Genomic DNA, 19,446 nt, shown 5'->3' with positions numbered 1-19,446 from the left:
GCCCTTGAAGCACGAAGCTATCTAGCGCGAGGCGTAAACGAGTGCCCCGGTGTTTTTTTTTTTTTTTTAGTACGCGTTACGTTCTATACTCGGTGACAACTTAAGAACGGCACCGGAAGTTCCCGCTGTGCCTTATCACCGTAGCCGGATGTTTCTCTGCGCGGCGCAAGTAGGGCGTTACTGGGAATATTTTGAACATGGCGTGAGCCGTTCCCGTGATTTTTTGGACTTAATATGCTTATAAACGACTCCAGTGACGACAAACAAACTGCGTGAGACAAGGCAGACGATATCACGCATTCATAGCAAAGCCCTTTCAAAACGCGCGCGCACTGACGTCACGGGTCCGGCTCTTTGGCGGAGTGATACACTACATGAGGTGGTGCCGTTCTTGAGTTGTAACCGAGTATAGCGCGAGGCGTAAACGAGTTTCCCAGTGTTTTAGTACCGTGACTACATGGGACGAACGACAATTACGACGACGACGACAGGAGACGCCAACAGCCCCAGCCTCCAAGGGGCTTCGGCCCTAAAACAAGTTGGTTCGTTAAAAAGCCTGCGTTGTCCCGATAACCATGATATCAATGTGGTCGCAAACTTAAACAGATAACCGAAATGTTAAATAAAACAGGTGAAGCAGCGACGACTTTCCATCTGCCGTCTACCGAAGACACTAAATTATGAAACAAGGTTGGGCGATCATAGTGCGGCCCCTAGATCCGTTTGATCGTATCGACTGAACACTAACGTGCAGTCAACACACCGATAAATTTGTCCTGAGTGCTGGTTCATCACACGTCACACCCGCCCGCAATACGTCACTGTAGCGCGAAATTTAAAAGTTCTCCAGGATATCTCGCGTTCTTTCAGTTCAAAAAAATTGCCCCCACCTCCCCGAAGGGAATCGTGAGGAAGTGCGAATGCATTTCTTGCGCCGAGAGTACACGGCGTAGTAATTCTGACATCGCCGTGAGAGGCGCCCAGCCAGCGAACGGTCTAAACTGGAGCAGAGCGAGCAGGAGACTGTAGCGAGAGAGCGCGCGCGAGCCGACCCACGGAGGTCTGGCGGTTTATCGCTGCATATATAGGGGGGTACGCCGCGCCGAGCGCGCCGAGCCAGGTGGCTGAGAGAGAAGGCGAGCGCAAGGGGAGAGGGACAGCGGCGCACGGCAGCTGCAGCCGAGCGAGAGGAAAGGAGGTGCGGGTGCGTGACGTCACGGCGCGGGGAGGGAGAGTGACACACAGCGGCGCACGGCAGCTGCCGGGGAGAGGAGGTGGAGTATGTGACGTCACGGCACGGGGAAGGGAGAGGGACGCGCGCGGCCCACGCCGTCGCGCCGCGAGGAGCGGTGAGGGGCGTGTCGTCACGTGGTGAGTGACGTCACTGCGCCGTTGCTACCGACGCTCCTCTCCGCTCCACGCCGTTGCTAGGGGATAGGAGGACTGCGGACGGACGGCGCCGCCGGCGGTGGAAGGTTTGGGGTCGCTTATAGAGTGCATTGCACTTAAAAGTTCAAACGCCCCCTTCTTCTAACGACAACGATGGTTGAAACGCTCAGCTTCCTCATGAAGGACTCATCCGCTGTCGTTAGGATTTGAACTTTGATCATTGACGGTTTGGACTCATATTGTTGAGGCTTTGACCGTTGTGGTTTTGACATTCCTTTCGCAATTTGCCGAGAAAGCTTCGCGTATCAACCATCGTCGTCGTTTGACAAAGGGGCTTTGACCTTCTTCGTCGGGCTTTATGTGCCTGCTTCCAAGCTGTTTTCACTGTGTCGGAATGGCACAAACGGATAAACTTCGGCTATACATAATTTAAGGGACCCAGGTTTGATACCGACTACGGAAAGCGTTTTTTCTTGAGGCGCTTGATGTGCCTTCGGTTATCATCGTCATCATCATCGTCGTCGTCGGCGTCGTCGACGACGTGTTGTGAAACCCGTTGTGTCGAGCTGGCTTTCATGCAGCGCCTTTTGATGACGGTACGGTCGCATCAGTGCAGCATAGAAAGCTTCGCTTCAAAAAAACTCCCACCTCCACTCGCGGGAACCCCTGTGTAGATGCGGCGCATAGGGGGTTCACGTTGCAGCGTTGGACAGCGGAGGAACGGCGCTGGAACGATGGAGCGGAGCGGCGCAGGCACCGCGTTTTATAGCGCGCATAACGGTGAGGGGACGCGCCGGCGCCAGTGCGTCTGCCGCGGCTATGACGCAACACAATCCACTTTAATCCAATCCAATTCAAGCCAATCCAATCGAATCCAATCCAATGCCGCTCGCGAGAGAGTGTTCGCTATCGGAGAGGAGAGGGGGTGAGCGACCGAGAGCGCAGCTCGCGCGGAGAGGAGAATGGGGGAGGGGCGGACGCCGACAACAACGCCGACGACGCCGGATGCAGGGACAAGGCGAGTGAATGAGATGCAGTCGCATCTAAAAAATGCCTTCTGTGGCTGTAATGGGGCTGAGCGAGTTTACCAAAGGCAGATTTTTTTTGTCAAATTGCACAATGTAGTATTTTGTCTTCATGGCCCCTTTAACTGTGACTTTTTTTTTTTTTTTTTGATCCGGTGCGTTACTGGCTGATTTTTTACCTTCGCGTTCACGTATAGCCAATGGTGCCCAGACGCGGGCAAGCTTCTCGTTCAAGCTCCAGCAGGCTGGGGGAGGAGAGTACGGATGCGCCGCGCACGTCGCGGCCACTCGAAGTTTAATTCCTACCCCTACGTTGCACTCGCATCAAAACGAAGCCGCGGTCACGAGGAGGTTGTGTATAGCGTGGCCCGCTTGTACGCCAAGTCGCGGAGACTCACGGAACACGCGAGCATGCCCGCGAGACCGGAAAGCTGCCAGCCGCGGCACACGAAACTCGCGGAGCGCGTCGTTCCCACGAACCAGGGTTGCATGAGGTATACGGCTCCCCCGCGCTCACGTTAGCCCGCTTGCACACGTTTATAGACTGCAGGCCTATACCGCAGAAACCAACGAGATTCAATAAAGCCGTAAAAAGTACAATTCCGAAGGATATTTGAATATTCTCCAGACAGTTCGAATCGTGTGTGCCGTACCGGCCTCGGTGGCTCCGTAGCTGTTTTTTCACGGAAGACCAGTGATCCCGAAGTTTCCACGGTTCAAGTGACGGCAGCCGACAGCGACCATATTGCTAATTAGGGGAAACTAAATGAAGGGAGGGAGGAAGAAATTTACAAGTGGTGTGCGAATGAGTGAGCATAACGTCTCGTTGAATTCTGAAAGCAGATGTGCGGATGGAAATGTTGACGCCGCAGTCAAATGGGATTTGGTGAAGCGGCCGTGAGTTTCCGGAGGCTGCTGTGGGTATGTTGCTAAGCCTATATGAGCAGCCCCAACGAGGTTGAGCGACGAAAGAAGAAGCTCCGGTGAAGACAAAACTCCGACGTTCACGCTAAAAAAAACGGAGGTCCTAATTTTATTCCCAAAGATTGTAAATGTTTAAATACGCGCACTACAAAACTCATTTTTTGGTTTTTCGGCTCATGTTGTCATTACGTTTAGGAAAACATGCAAAAAAGATGATTCTTCTCAACACAAAATTTTTAATTGTTAGATGTGCCTCGTTAATAAATAAGCTAATACTTGCACTACCAGCTCTATTTCCTGTCTGCGGGCTTATGGGGACTTAAAATTTAAGCGAACACACAGAAAATATTGTCTTGCCCGAAATAAAAAATCAGGGCTGAAAGGGTTTAAAATATAAAAAAAATCGCGCCATGTTGTGAGCGCGAATATCGCTGTTCTTGCGACAACTGCTGGCCAATTTTTCACAACTCCGCCCCTTCGGTCGTCCCTTTCACACTTCCACAATTCTTCGTTTCGCATTGAGCTTCTCCCGTTTTCCGAGATGGTCTACCGCTTCCTTTAGCAGGTTCTTGCCCTACTACAGCTATTGCTCCTTCTGTGATTATCTTCCGTTGTCGCCCGGCATGTCTACGCTTTCTTCACTGTCTCCGGTTAGTATTTAACGTGAGCACGTTACTATTACGACCCAGTTTCGAGAAGAAAGACCCGGTCGGGGCGGCGGCAGCGACAGGTTCCCTGATGCCCTTCGAGTGGGACCGCATCGGTGGCGGTCACGAACACCGTCAGGGTGGCGGAATGGAAATTGCCCGCGCAAGGTCGGATTCGAAGAAAAGCCGCCGCCGCTTCTAGACAACGTGGTCGCTATAGGCCACCGTATACGTGAACTGGACAATCCACTTTGTAAGCGCAAATAGACGTAGACATTCGGTTTCCGCTCGTGCACCGCGGCGCTTTCGTGTTGTCACACCCACATGTGGGCTGCGATTTCTTTTGACTCATTCGCCGTCAAACGCTACCGCTGGTACGAGCATATACGTACACTTCCGTGACGAAGCGCGGAGATTTGTCTGCGGGGAAAAACTTCATTTACAACTGCGGTTGCAGACATCTTTAAGCAAACACGTTTCTTAAGCTTCGTCATTTAAAAATTTACGAAACTGTAGTACATCGCTTTACTGTGTAAGTTGAATTGAAACACAGCTAAGTTATAAAATCTAATCAATAAAGAATCGCAGGTTTTCCTTGCCATTTTCATAAAGTTCACGAAACGGTTCACCCGTTTTCGCGCGGCATGCTATTTGGAGAGCTATATAAAATGTACAGGCATCGCCATCATGATATTTTAATAATGTAATTCTATTTCGGTAAGCTCAAAATGTCCAACTTCGTATAGTAGCCAGGGACGTAACCAATGTAGAATGTTGCGGACATCCTTACTTAATTTTTACAAAGTGTTTCAAGTATACTTCGGACAAGCAAACACCATTCGAAATGTTGCATACACAGCTCGAGCTCAGCAAACAACAGACGATGAAGTAAAACGGGCCCAGCCGCCTCCTGAATTATGAACGTCAATTTTTTCAACAAAGAATACATTTTTCAGAATCGGAGTGTCGTCGACCACGTCAGCCTAGTTTTAAGTGGTGACCAGTTAAACAATTAGTTCTGGTAAAACACTGATCCTTTTAACGAGTGACTCTAGCCGAAAATGTGAGACTTTGTAGGGGGTCCGAAAACGGGCCCAAGAGCGAAGTTTGTGGGAAAATTCTTTGAACAGGAAAGAGGCTGAGGGGATGACGTCACCGAGAGCGACGATTGAAACTGGTATACCCCTGCGTGCCGTTTGACCATAGCGCCCTTTGCTCTGTCGTGGGTCTAATAACAGTACTAAACACACGCAAACCATTCATGGATTAGGATCCTAACCTTCCTCTTCGCAATTTTGCCTTTGCAGCGAAAGCGTTACTGTTAAACTTCGGAAAAAAAAAAATTTCCGGTCACATATGTGTGCCCGTTCGAGCAGTCTGTTCTAGCAGCAGTGTCAAGGAAACGCTATTGTCATGTAAGTGACGAACAGCTCCGCGTTGGTTTTCCCGCGCGAGAATTCAGGCCTCCTTGACGGTCGTTTCGAAGCGGTATAATTGCACGCTACGGCGCTTAAGGTAGACATGCTGCCGTACAAACAAGGACACCGCTGAGGGTTTACTTGATAAAACGTCAGCACAGTCTGCGCCAATGACACTCCCATTGCCTCGTCCGGTATCAACGCATTTGCAGTTAGGTTACATTCTGCGCTTCGTTAAAGTGTCCATGTAGACAAAAGACCAGTTTGGTCCACTGAAAAGACCACTTTCCCCCAGCATAAGTGGTACCAATTTTATCGCATACTTTAAACGAATAGTCGACATATAACAAACAAACAATCAAAGAAGCGGTGACTCCTCCGACAACTTCCGGCTATTTCTCTTGACGTCACAGGCGGCCGCCGACCCGATGTAACGCGAAAAATTGAAGCCGTTCCACTCTATGTGAAAGCTATGGGAAGTGCGGAGCAGTGATTCGCCTGAATGGGCTGTAGCGCCATTATCCGCTCACTGCTACCACCCAATGCAATTCGAATTTCCCGCCTCCGCACTGCTCGCGCGCCCCTGCCTGAAACTGCGCCAGCGGGAGTTCTGTTCTTTTTGTGCTTGGTTTTCCTCCCGCACGTGCCGGCGCTTCACTTCCACTTTTTTTTTTTTTTTTTTCGCTTACTATCGTAGAAACCAAGCGTTCCCAACTAAATGAACGCGAGGTTAATCACGTATATTTTGCCGGAAATGTACCTGCAGTTTTCTTTTCGCTAAACAACTGGGAGATGTGTGACAAGCGCCAGCGGTTCACGAGTTTCGAACGCTTATGTCTGTATAAACCGCTTGACTTTCGAAGCCTCTGGGTTAGGCCGCGACGACAGCGTTACCACTGGTCGCCCTGTTGCTCTACATGGGTCCAGCGAGCGAGCTACGACGAAGCCCTCTGCACTTAAAACCTGAATGGGCGATTGTATACGTCCCTTGAATGCCAACGTGCACTTAACATACTGAACACTGTTTTAGCAATCACCTATATTCCGTCACTATATAGCGCGAACTGTTTTTTTTTTTTTTTGTCAACGTCTTTCGTAGCTAGAATTGGAGCTGACCAAGCGACCAAAAGCTAGTTCCTTCAAATTGAACCGAGTTGTGTTTTACCTTCAGGAAACCCTTTCAATTAAATATGCTGGACTGCGCATACTCCGGTACTCTTGAACGAGAGCAGAAACACTGGGACAGGTTTTTCTTGGGGTGCGCGCGGTCCACTCGCTCACAAACGTATAGAAGGACAGTCGAAGAGACGGCTCCATGTTTCGCACTACTGGGCACGCGGTCGGAGGAAGGTTTAGTTCCAGGACGCGGTGGTGAAAAGTGTGCACGAGATTTTGGCGCACGATAAAGAGCTGTACTAGACTAACCCGAAGGCGCGACCAGCATCACAGCCGAGGAGGCCGCAAACCGATGTAAAGTTTCGCGTACCCCGAGATAATTTTACGCCCTACTGGTAGCTGAATGCTTCGCGCGGTGCGGTGCAATACTTGTGTCTTAACGGTAATTTTTGCGCACTCGATACGGGGACACAGAAAAAGATGACACGAAGACAAGCGTAGTCTTATTCCGTGTTATTACAATATTGGTGGATGGGATACTATTCGACAACCATTAAAACACCAAAAGTTTACGGTATTTTGCATATGAAAAAAATCTGCCGAAGATAATTGTCCATTAATGCGTAGCGTTCTTGCGTCACTTGTTTTCATTTCGAATTCGTTACAACCACATCTGGTTATGAGTAGCCAATTAAGTTTGGTTGTTTTTAATTGTTTTAACGTTTTACTTTATTTCTTTTCGCCAATGATGTGCATGAACAGCGATTAAGTGCCTTAACGAAGTCGCCGACTATGTATTTTTTCGTAGATGGACGGTTAGTTCACGGTTTGTCCGTCTTCGTTCTTTATTCGTGTTTTCGACGTTCTTTTCTAGAATTTCTCATTTTTGTCTGCGCTTTGTGGTGGAGATGTACACGATTCATATTTTTCATTTCGTAAGTTCACTCTTGTAATTTTTAAATTTTTGCTATCTTCTTACATTGTTACAGTACGAGCTACAAGCAATGGTGATTGGCCAATCACCCGTACAGCGCGTGTACGGGGGAACCGTGAATTGTGTCGTCGACTGGCAAGAAGCGGAAGACGAGGAACGTGCGTGCTACCGGCTGACTGCTGAACTGTCCCCGTTTCCGCCTCACGACTGGCCTGCAGACCTTGTAAATAAAGCCTTCCCCGTTTGTTGCGTCCATAGCAATATATTTTTTGTTTTGTTTTTAGCAATCCCCTTCGACTAAATTATCTCCATTTACGAACGCTTGGGAGTGTTAACTCCGCCAATTAAGCATTCTTGTGCAAATACAAGGCGTTGCACGGTTGGTGCGTGTTCATGATTTTTTATCCGTGTTTCTATGGTTATTTTCCGGATATTTTTTTTTTAATTTTTGTGTTCCATTTTTTTGGAGGGGCAGAGGGGTGTATAAGTTTCATAATTCTGATTTCGTAAGTTCGCCTTCATAATGACGCATTTTTTTTTTTGTACTTCTTGATTCCCCCCTTTTTTTTCCAAATACTGTTCGACCAATTGACTTCACCTTGATGGTAGCGCACTTACACACAAACACTAAGAAAAGAGACGATAAACCACAACGCTGTCTCTTTCCTCAGTGTCCGTGTGTAAGTGCGGTACCATCAAAATGTTCCAAATCCAATACCAACTAGCCCAGTAGTCGCCTCTTCTACCAGTTGACTTCATTTATGATACTAGCAAGTGACCTTTTCAAAGTGTAAGTGCAACACCTTCCGCAGTACAGTAATTTTAACTTCTGTAAATTACGTGTTCCCAGCTAACGAGCACACGAGTGATCCCGGTTGTTTTTTGTCTTCGGAGTAACTGGAACAATTCTCGGCGCGCATGCAGGAGAAGGAGGAGGAGGAGGAGGAGGGCCAGTTACGAAGCGTGGCTCACCTTGCAGACCCTGGGGTCCCGGAGGTAGTCCATTCTTCGGCCGAACTTTGGACAGCCCACGATGACGGCTCCGCCTCCAGTCGCGCCCACAGCTCCGTTCCTGGAACAGTGTTCGCAGCACTGAGTTTTGCCGCTCACCAGGCCCATGGCTGGGAAGGCGGGGCACCGCGCACGAAGAGACACCACGCTTCCACCACACAGCCCCCGCGGTCAGGCGGTCCCGGTGATACCAGTCAACACGGGTATCTGTTAACAATTATCGACACCGGCAGAGCTTCCGTGGAAACGCGCACAAACGACGGTTGCCGCTCTCCCTTTCCGATCCGAGGATAACGTCCTGGAGCTCCCGCTCCTGTAGCTTAAGTAATCTCGCACTTGCCGGGAAAGAGAAGGCAGGAAAAGCAGAGTACGCGGCCTGCACTGTACACACAGGAATCCGATAACAGGGACACGCAAGAACACTAGTAGCTGTAGGTCACAACCGAAGCGCAACCACGAGAAATGCGACACTTCTTCCCTCCGAAGGTTGTGATTAGGGCCGTGTGGCCGGCTGCACAGCTGTCGCGTTACACTGGCCGAGAACAGCGCGCGGAACACACGCGTCTGGGCCGAGCCAGCGGCAACACTGAATACCGCTAGGCCGACGAGCGCTGCTACCGTAGAGCGGAGACCGCCGTTATGCAAGGGCGCGTGCGGAAAGAAAAAGAACGGGGGCTGCAAGGAGGGAAGAGGTCTCGAGACGGAGGGCTTCACGCGTCGCGTACAACGGCCGCCCTACAGCCTCACTCTCCCGCGGCACGGAGGCTACTGCCGCGATTGTGCGAAGTTGCGTTATACGGGTGCAGAAAAGCGCGCCGCTATCCGATGGCGGAGAAGGCGCGTAGTGGTCAAGCTCGAGATCATGCGAGATGGGATTCCCATCATCTTCCTTGAGAAGATGCACAAACGTGAGAACACCCCTCCGGCCACGCCAGAACGACGCGGCCGCGGCTCGCACGCATCCTCAGCGGAAGGGTCGCGTAAGCAACGCATGGGATGCCAGAAATGCGAGCAGCCGAGCCGAGCTTTTCTTCTGCATATGGCAAAGATGGGCGCAGCCGTATACTTCGCCTCTGTCCGAAATCATACCAAAACTTTTGCGTGAAGAACAGCTTGTTGTTTCACCGTGCTTTCATTTTTTTTTTTAAATCTCCGTAATCTCAGAACAAGTCTGGTCCTTATGCTTTCCGAGGTTCCCGAAGGACGTCGGCTGTTACGCGCCGCACACCCGATGCGCCCTAAAGAAGAGACGGGCAAATGGCCTGAGCTCAAACTCGACATGACCTCAAACTCACTAATAAGGTTAAGGTATGTTTAGGTATAACGCCACTTTAACGCCAGTTGAGAATTATTAACGTCACCCCAACCTCACTTCAAACTCGACCTGATATCACGTGACCAATTGCACTATAGTTGGCATTGTATATTTCGTACAAAAGAGCTCAAAAATGGACAAGGACGGTGAAAACCAAAAAGAAAACGAGATAGCGAGGTTGTGTCCTGCCTTTTTACTGCCTCTGCGCATTTTTGCGTTCATCTATGCAAAACATCGGGTGCGTTTGGTGATCACAAATCGGTTATGAAATTTCTTCGAAGACGTAATCCACTTCATTCACGTGAAACGGAAACTTTACGGACAGTAACATGTGCTAACATTTACCACGTAAACTGAAAAGCAAATGCTCACTCAAAAATTTTATCTTAAAAGTTTTCACGCGTTCCACAGCATTGAAGAGTTGCGACACTGGTGTTGAGCGCAGCAGCAAATTGTACGCCATATTACAGCGGAACTAATAAGTACTAGTAGCTTTATAGGAAACGTTAATCTATGACATATCGGAAGTGGTAAGTTACTAGAAATTTTATAGTAGAATATATTATATTTTTTCACAAAAATTTCGACCACACTTAATGGGCTCAGTTTTACCAAGCACAATGAGAAACGCAAACAAATGACTGAAATGTATCCGCGCACAACAATACACCGCCCACCCCATTTTTTAGATGCGACGCATCTCTTGCTCTGAGGCATGTCCCTCCTGCGTCGGCGTCGGCGGCATCCGCACGCCATTTGCGCATGCGCGACTCTCCTCCGCTCTTCTCTCCGACAGCTGTGCGCAACACTCTCACTCCGTCTCATTATCATAAACAACAGCTGCGTGCGCGCGCTTCGCTCGCTTCGCTCCGCTCCCGTCGCGCAAGTGCGCGCATGCGCGACTCTCCGCTGTCTCCTCTCCTTCAGGCGCTGTGAATATAAAGCGGGTAGCGCACTGCGGCGATTCAGTCAGCGCTCGCTCTCGTTCGACTTCGCGCCACAACACGTGTCACCCGATTTAGAGAATCAACCCAACAGAAACACCAACTGAACCCCCCGATGCGTCGCATCACACCAGGGTTCCCTCGCGGGAAGATGGGCGTAATTTTTCCACTGAAGCCTCAGCACCTCACGCCTGCCGCGACTTCACATAAACTCAGACTCATGCCCCCAAATTATCCGGCCTCACTCACCCAACAAACCACGGCCCCATAACTTTAACTGAATTTCAACTCTTACAATGAGGGTGGGGTGAATTTAAGGTTGAGGTCGACGTCCTGGGGTCTAAGGTCACCCACCTCTTGCAGATTCCCGAAAATTCACCGCAACGAAAAGCAGTACAACTGCGTGTTATTCAACGCGGAAGGCATAGCAATGCAGACAAATCGATCACCCCCTGTATGTATTGTGCTGTGAAAACTGTTGAGTAGTAAACGGCCACCGGATGGCGCCATGTGCAGAACGTATGCCTGCGCAAAGACGCCGTGACTCCCCGAAGGGCACCGCCCGCACTTCTGTCCGCGTTTGTACGGGCGCACTATCGTACAACGGCGCTTCCACGCGTATTACCTTTCAATAAAAAAGGTGGCAGCTTGACGGTCGCGCGTCGTTTCCTTCAGCTCTCGCGAAGCTGATGCAACTTGCGCTCTTCGTTTCGTGGTCACGCCGCGAACTCCACAAAAACTAACAGAAGCAGACACGAAATTGGAACTGCGTGCGCAGGAAAACTGGCCTCTGGAGGAGGAGAGCTTTATTGTTTTTGTTGCCCTATTTACCATGTGGTTCGCGTTTTTAGACACCGAAAATACATGCTGTCCCAATTAGACATCTTCGCCAATATATTTTGTCCCAACATGCCGCAGCATGCGCCTTGTTGAGCTAATTTTGGAAACTGCCAATACATACAGATCTCACACAGGCTTGAACTTGATTTTGCGGCTCCAGGGGTAGCCGCAAAACATCGCAGTTCCTGCCTCGGCATCAACTGTATCTTCCCGGCAGGATACGGCGCGCAGCGGGGAAGGGCAGATACGGCATCTGCATGGCAGGACTGCAGCGCGAAATATGAGCAATATGAGCGCGGCGCCGCGCGAACATCGGGCCTCGGTGTCGGCAGATGCTCAGAAGGCGTCAGGTCGCGTAGCAACGCAACCAAGGGCACTGTAATAAGCCCCGACCAGACGCCAGCTGCGACAGAAATAACGCAGAGCGCGCACCAATTTCGGACAAGACGGAGCGTCGCAGCACGACCATGAAGCACGGTTGGGATGTGCGCTCATGTTGTTAGCGAACCACGAGCACTACGAGGAACGGGACTAATTCAGTTTGCAAGCGTCCGCGATGTAAGAGCTCACTAACGTCATGCTGCATCAAGCATCGAACGACGTAGAAATTTGGCGTCACAAACAGCGTCAAATCAGCGTAGACATGGAGGGGGTTCGAACCCCCATATATATAGCGTGCGATCCGCACGATTTTCATTTAAATAATTCCTGCATTAAGTTGTTTCATTTTATTAGTCTAAAAAAAAAGTGCGCGGAAGAACAGCTTGGGCGATGCAGGCCCTCAATTGAGATGGCGGCGAAAGTGTGAACGAAATTTCGTTCACACTTTCGCCGCCATCTCAATTGGACGGCTGGTTGACAGGTATAGCTATTAATAGCTCGACCTGTCAACCAGCCGTCCAAATTGAAGAAAAATACATCAGTGAATAAATAGAACATCACCTGCGTGCACACGACCAGGCAGGAAGCGTGAGGGGGGAAAAATAAATCCGAGGGTGCCTATACACTTTTTACGATATTTTATTGCGCCTACAGGCGCAATAAAACTCACAATAAAACAAGCAATGCAACCCATACAAAGTTAGGCTCAAAAGTGCGGCTAATAGGGTTGCGACCAGTGCGCAACGAAGCTTTGCCCCATAGGGCAGAAATCGCTGCTATAGCGACCTTTTATGAATCTTTATTTTATATATTACAGTACTGTATTATATACAGAAATCGGTTGACGGGTCATGGCGCGAAATGTTTTTGACGTCAAAAACATTTCGCGCCATGACCTGTCAACCGCTTTCAAGAGAAACTGGCTGCGACTTTCGCCGCTTCCTTAAAGCATCACGAAACAGCATAAAATTTTTGACCAATGCGCAGTGGCGGTATACCGCGACGTCTGCACGTCAGTGAAAAACGCAAAAATCTGACACGGTCCTGGGAAGGGAGCATATATAGTACTGAGGAGCGGAATTGAGGCGCTCGCACGTGACGCTCCGCCTCTCGGCTTTCCCTTGGAAGCGTGCTTGTAGGCGAATTTTAAAGGGACAGACAACCGATTTTTGTCGAGTATATATTATCTATACCAAATGAAAGGGCATCACTTAAAGCACCTTGATGAGAAACGGTTTTGCTGATAATGCCCTAGAACTTTTTAAATCGAAATTTTTAGATCTGCGAGCCGTATGTGTCCCTCTCAAAAATGATGCTGGCAACCATGACATAAAGTAGCTCGGCAACATACTTTTGTCTGTATGCGAAATGAAAAATGATATTTAAAAACCTGTTCCCAGCTAAAAAAAGTTTGAATAGCAGGCTTTCCTGTTCCGTTATGTGTTTTTAATGCAACGGTCTATTGTGCACGAATGCGCCATCTGTTGGGATAGACGATAGGTAGAATCTGGCTTCACGTTGTGGAGGTGGGAAGTTCAATTCTGCCCGGGCGCACCGTTTTTTTTTTTTTTTTTAAGCTGCCGTTGGTGTATTTGGAAACTCAAATCAAATATTTTGGCAGAACAAACGCCTCTGCCTCAGGCAGAATCGTCAAAGCTCCTTCACTGGGTCTGTTTACTGAACGCTGCCGTTGATTCTGGGCATGGAGGCTCAGTTAGCCACACTGAGAGCAACCCAGCGACGGTGGGCTACAGTGGCTGGAACTTTTCTAGCCACTGTAGGTGGGCGGCGTGTCTTTAGAATTTTCAAAATAATGTTTAGAAATACATTTACAATTTAACCTTGTACAAAACCTTGTGTTGAAAAGTTTTCAATACGTAAATAAACGTTTCAGCAGTTACAGTAGCTGCTAGGTTTGCAGGACACGTGACAGGGACACATATTGTAGTGCCAAGTTTCGACACTACGAACCGCCACCCTTCCGATTTCAGGAAGTTTGCTGCCAAATTAAAATTATTTCCGCCGATTTGTTTAGAAATTGCTTGTGGTTACCGGGCTATATAAAACGCTGGCTTACATATGAGCTAGAGAACATATACGCGACAAAAATCGGTTGTCTGTCCCTCTAAAGCACGGCTTTACTACTTTCGTCCAGCGGTTCCGCGGAGGATGAGCAAGGTAACCTTTTGACCGGAGACACACCCTTTGCGACACACCCCTCGAAGCGTATCGCGTGATTCGCCGTCCCGCTGTCGGCGCTGCCCACAAGGCCCCGTTTTCAGTCGTTCTGCTCACGCGGCCGCGACACGTGAGCGGCCGCTCAGCTGATGGGCAGCCGACCAAACCAAATGTCTCCCACGCATGCGCCGCTGGGTGGTCTCGGGCTGTGACTCATCTTGGGCCGCGCGTTCGCCGTGAAAGAGCAACGCCGCGTTCGCCGAGAATGAAAGCGAGGTCGGGCCGATAGCTCCTCCTGTGAGCACGGGTCCGAACGGCTTTGAGCCGTGGTCGGCAACACAGCTACATCAAAGGTTAACCAAGCGAAACCAAGAGTCAACCAGACTAAGCCAAGCTTTTGCTTTGCATATCCAAGGTTAGCTGAGGTAAGCCGCAGTTTTTTTGTTTTTTTGTTTTTTTTTTGAAGGAAGGAAATAAGCTTTATTTTCCCAAGCACCCTTAGTCCATCCAGGGTGCCTTTTCTGGAAGCTGTGGCCAAGGCTTCCTCCGCCCTGGACACCGGCAAGAGCTGCGTCGCTGGGCTGCGGTCTGCTTGTCTCGCCGCCCAGGATGGCAGAGTTGGGTTTCAGTCGCGGGTCAACGGTGGGTGCCGATCACAATTCCGTAAAGTGAGGGAGATGACGCCTCCGCAGAACGAGCAGGATAAATTTAGGGAGCGACGCGTACGCCCATTTCATGTTGGTGTCACTACACAGAAAACCGTGGATTTCAAAGCGACTTACTTGTGGCTTCTGAGCACGGGCCAACGTCGTAGTGGCTTCGGAAGGGTTTACGGCGGCTTTCGCCCGCGACTCGGTGGCTTGCGCGCACACACGCACAGCTCGCGTGCGCCGTACAAAAAGACCACCTGGGGCGTACGCTCATTCCCCAGCCTGGGTCACAAACCGCGCCCGCACGTGCGTGCGGGCGCAGCTGTTAGCGTGCGGAGTTTATAGCGGCATTTCGGGGAAGGTCACTCCACGAGTCAAGGACGGCCGAGTGTTAATTAGGGCCCAAAAGGTCTCGCTTCCTCCCGTTCCATTGCTTGAATTTCTGGTGCGACGCTCCGAATTCAAGAAAACTTGTGCAGACGATAGGCGCACAAGATTGCGGAAGTAGAATAGACAATTGGATGAGTACGTCAAAAGTCATGGCTGGAAGGCCATTCCGCTCTAGGGGGTCCCTAATGTGCGAACCACACGTTAGGTACCTCCTAGAGCCACTAAATAAACAGCGCTCTAGCGGCTCTAGGACCTCCTTTACCTCCCGTGCCTCCTCCTTTTACCCACCGCACACTCTCAACGTTGTCATGTAAGCCTTTTTCACCAAGGGAATACGCAGTAACACCTCCGTTGTACGTTCACGCTTCGAGATGCAGCTCGAACACTGTCAATCACCTTCAAATCGTTCTCGAACCACAGCCTAGCACACCGAACCACTGAATCTGAAATGAGTGTATACCGAATGTAACGTTGAAATTTTCGATACGCATGCCCTTGCCAGATTTACTCACTTCACCGCCCGTTTTGTAGCTTTCCATGTGCTACGCTAGCTGTCAACACATACTGTCTGGTCTGCTGTGCCTCCTCATAGAGGGCGCTCGGTACTTGTCGGACATGAGGCCCGTAAAATTAGTCGGACACGGTGACGAAATGTCCACGGGAAGCTGCCCACATACAGCTACGCTGTAAAAACTGCGCGGAGCGGCGGAGAAGACTTGTCGCGCGACGCTTCTTCTTTTTTTTTTTTTTTTTCGATAGAGTTTCTTCATAATTGCCAGCTTCGCGTCGATTAAAATAAAGAAAAGCATATTTTACTGAATGCCAGTAAGTTAAACTGGACTTACATCAGCCTGCCTGACGATTTCCCGGAGGAGGTACGCACCAAAAGAAGTCACCTTTTGCACTTTTGTAAATCCAGAAGAAAACGATTCCACGAAATGAACCTGACTCGTTTTATGCAAGGTTAAATACATCTGTGTTGACATTGTCAAGCAAGTCGTACAGATCAAGTGACTTGCCAAAAGTTCATCTGCTATCGTCTCCTTCCTAGTGGTAAGCTGTCGGAGCACAAAAAAATCGCGATTTTAATAGTCTTGTATATACGCCTCGGCCATCAGTATATAGTTTAGGAGGTGGAGGGATAGACGTTTGTATGGATCAGTTAGCGTTGGGGAAGAGTACTGATTCCAGGACCGCCCGGCTTCTTGGACTCTCTTCACCAGCCAAAGCTGGTCGTCAGGGTCCGAGCTGGACAGTGCTCCTCCCGTGGTCGGTGGAAGGGGGGGGGGGGGGGGGTTCGTGCCGAGCCCTGGCTATACGAGATTGCCGCAAGATGGTAAGTGTTTCCAGAACACTAAACATGTTACCGAAAATGTTGGGATAATCATGGAGGGGGAGTGTTCGCCTCGCGCGATCAGCGGGCGAAAATATCTTGTGAAATTGATAGCCGGAACGATTCCTGAGAGGCGATATGGTGTCAAGTTACTTAGACATCGAAACGGTAAATCGGTACGTTTGTGTTCTTTTTGCGGAAGCCCTTGGGCTTCCGTCGATGTACCGCAACAGCTGGCCCGCAAGATTGGAACTGTTAAGACAGATTACATTGCCATGGCCGGTCATTTCAACACTCCCGATAAAACTGGACCGATTAAGCTTGCTCCCTTACTCTGGGACAAAAGGTGTTCTGAATGTTGAAATGATAAATGTCATCAATTTGCCCTTGCTCAGACGGTTCTCGACCCCACTAAAGGAACAATGTTCTAGACTTTAATTTTGTTTTTGCTAATCAACCAAATCTAGTGCAGTCTACACGAATTATAGCGGGATCAGCTACCATAACGCGGTTATTATTTGTAAAATGAATAATCAGTGTGTCTATAACTATAAAAGGAGAATATTGCTGAAAGTGTAGTGGAATCTGTAATGGAGATTTCGCCGAGGTTTTACAATGCTGAATTTAGCTAAAACGAAGCGCCCTCGTCTCTTCATTTGAGCTAGGCAATGCCGGAGAGACACGCGGGGTATTGTTCAATATTCCTATAGGAGTATTCTGTCCCTGTAGCTAGAGGTAAAGTGTAGTTTGACGGTTCGCGTCGGAACAGCTTTATACATTTTGAAAGAAAGTCTTTGGTAACTCAGTCGGCTCCATTCCGGCTACAAAAGACACTTCTTCAACCAAAAAAACTCAAGAACTACTGAAAGACTTTCAAATTCCGCGCCACGCTGACGTAATAAGGGCAGGAGTAACGCATTATGGGCCAGCACTAAAAAAAAATTCCAGGCCATATTCACTAACGTGAAACTAGGGGAGGGGCGAAGCATGCAGAGTGTATTCAAAGATCGTAAGTCTATTTCTAGCCAAACGGCGCGCGCTGATTGGGCGTCGGAGAAGTGCCGGTGGGAGGAGCAATCGCGCGCTTACTGAGGTGGTGGCGCCATCTGTTGCGTTGAACCGGATTTAAGCAATTAAATGAGAGACAGACTGGCCGTAAGTTGTCTTCGTGTCACACGCCACAGCATGCTAAGAAGTATGCTATACGGGAGAAAACCTGGCGTTTAAAACCAATTTCGATACGGAATTTAACAAATTTCTGTTATTATGAAATTAAATCCTGATTATTCCTGTATTTTAAATTTGTTATATCATTTTTATTTTGAAGCGGTTTTATCCATTCCACAGTTGTTTTCTGACCATCGTTTGACAGCTTGATTACCTTTGACGACATCACGAGGACGCCAGTTCGATTCCCGGCCGCGGCGGCCGCTTTTCTGATGGAGGCGAAAAGCAAGAACGCCCGTGTGTACGAGACTTCGACGCACGCTAAAGATCCACAGGTGGTCAAAATTATTCCAGAGCGCCTCATCGCCTGCGCTGCGTCGGTGCCTTAAACCCTACAATCAAATAAATCAAGCAATCAAAACCTTGACGACATGAGACGACGACGACAGGAGATGCCGACAGCCCGAGCCCCTAAGGTGCTTCGCCCCTAAAACGTGGAAAAGTGGGTGTGTGGTACCAGATCAACGAAAACTGCGCAAAAAAGACGAGGAGAGAGAAAGGGCGACGAAGACTTCGGTAAACTTCCAACTGGTGTATATATTGCGGATGAAGCAATGAATTATATATAGATAAGCCGCCCAACATTTCCGTCATTAGTAAGTGTAAAACACGGCTGTCGCGTGAAACTGAATCTGAACGAATCTTAACTCTTGGTGAGGCGTGCGTCAGCTTGGTTTCTATCACGCTCTTTGGAAATAGAATTGAAATATCACGCATGCGCCCATGAGAACCTCCGGTATTACGGCTTTATCTATATATTGAGTTTCATTCGCAATTAACACCAGTTGTAAGTTAAGAGCAGTCTTCTTCGCCCTCTCTCTGTCCTCGTCTTGCACTCGTCTTTGAGCACTGAAAGCACTTTTATCAGTGAATACACGAACTGCAGGTTATCATTCAAGTGACACAATCAAATGGAACTAGAGACCACACTACAATGTTTCTTGGCGTTGGATTTGGTTAGTGGCCGCCAATCGCCCAAAGAACACCCTGTGACTTTATAAAGATCCGGCCACAAAAATGCTGGGGAATCGCCACAGTTTTATGTTTATTTAATATCTCGATTTTTTTTCTTCGAGAGTTTGTGATAAGATAAATATCGTTGTTATCGGAACAAATGCATCATTTTAGTAAACTAAACTTGTATTTTGTGTATTTTGGCTCTTGCAAAAGCTACACCCTCTTCACACGAATATGTCCTTTGATTAATTGATTGTGGAGTTTGACGCGCCGACGCTTCCGTCCACTACGGCGCTAACGCGCCGTGGTGAAGGGCTCTGCATTAATTTTGACCATTTGGGGATCTTTAACGTGCACCGAAATCTCGAACACACGGGCGTTTTTGCTTTTCGCCTCCATCAGAAAAGCGGCCGCCGTGGCCGGGAATCAAACCGGCGTCCTCGTGCTCGGCAGCAGAAAGCCACTGAGCCACCGCGGCTGGGGAATATGACCTTTTCAAAGACTGCTAAACGTCACTGAGCTATGGACTTTCATTTTCCCTCGATCAAAGATCATTCCTTGTAGCTTCACACAAGGGTTTCCAGATTAGATTGTGGGGTTAGCGCGCCCAAGCTAGACCTGGGCTGTGAAACGCGCCGTAGTGGACGGCTCTGGATCAATGTTGACCACCAGAGAAATCTCTAACGTGCGTGGAGATGTCAACACACGGGCGATTTTTTTTTCTTCTCGCCTTCATCTGAAAAGCAGGCGCCGCGTTAGGCATCGAA

General features: G+C 49.1%; 1 protein-coding gene across 4 annotated transcripts in view; it reads right to left on the bottom strand.

Annotated features, from left to right (window-relative positions):
* The window catches only part of LOC144152601 (NADP-dependent malic enzyme-like), a 173,418-nt gene that overhangs the window by 51,120 nt on the left and 102,852 nt on the right, over positions 1-19,446 (bottom strand). For all 4 annotated transcript variants that reach the window (XM_077683917.1, XM_077683918.1, XM_077683919.1 and 1 more), the window contains exon 2: positions 8,426-8,525. In XM_077683917.1, the coding sequence (XP_077540043.1) occupies positions 8,426-8,525 (100 nt within the window). The remainder of the gene's footprint in view (positions 1-8,425; positions 8,526-19,446) is intronic.

This window comes from Haemaphysalis longicornis, unplaced genomic scaffold (genome assembly GCF_048455015.1).
Source record: "Haemaphysalis longicornis isolate Haplotype H1 unplaced genomic scaffold, Haemaphysalis longicornis Haplotype H1 scaffold_9, whole genome shotgun sequence".
Lineage (NCBI taxonomy): Eukaryota > Metazoa > Arthropoda > Arachnida > Ixodida > Ixodidae > Haemaphysalis > Haemaphysalis longicornis.
Note: the sequence above shows the minus strand (reverse complement) of the source record. Positions and strands in the feature narration are given on the sequence as shown.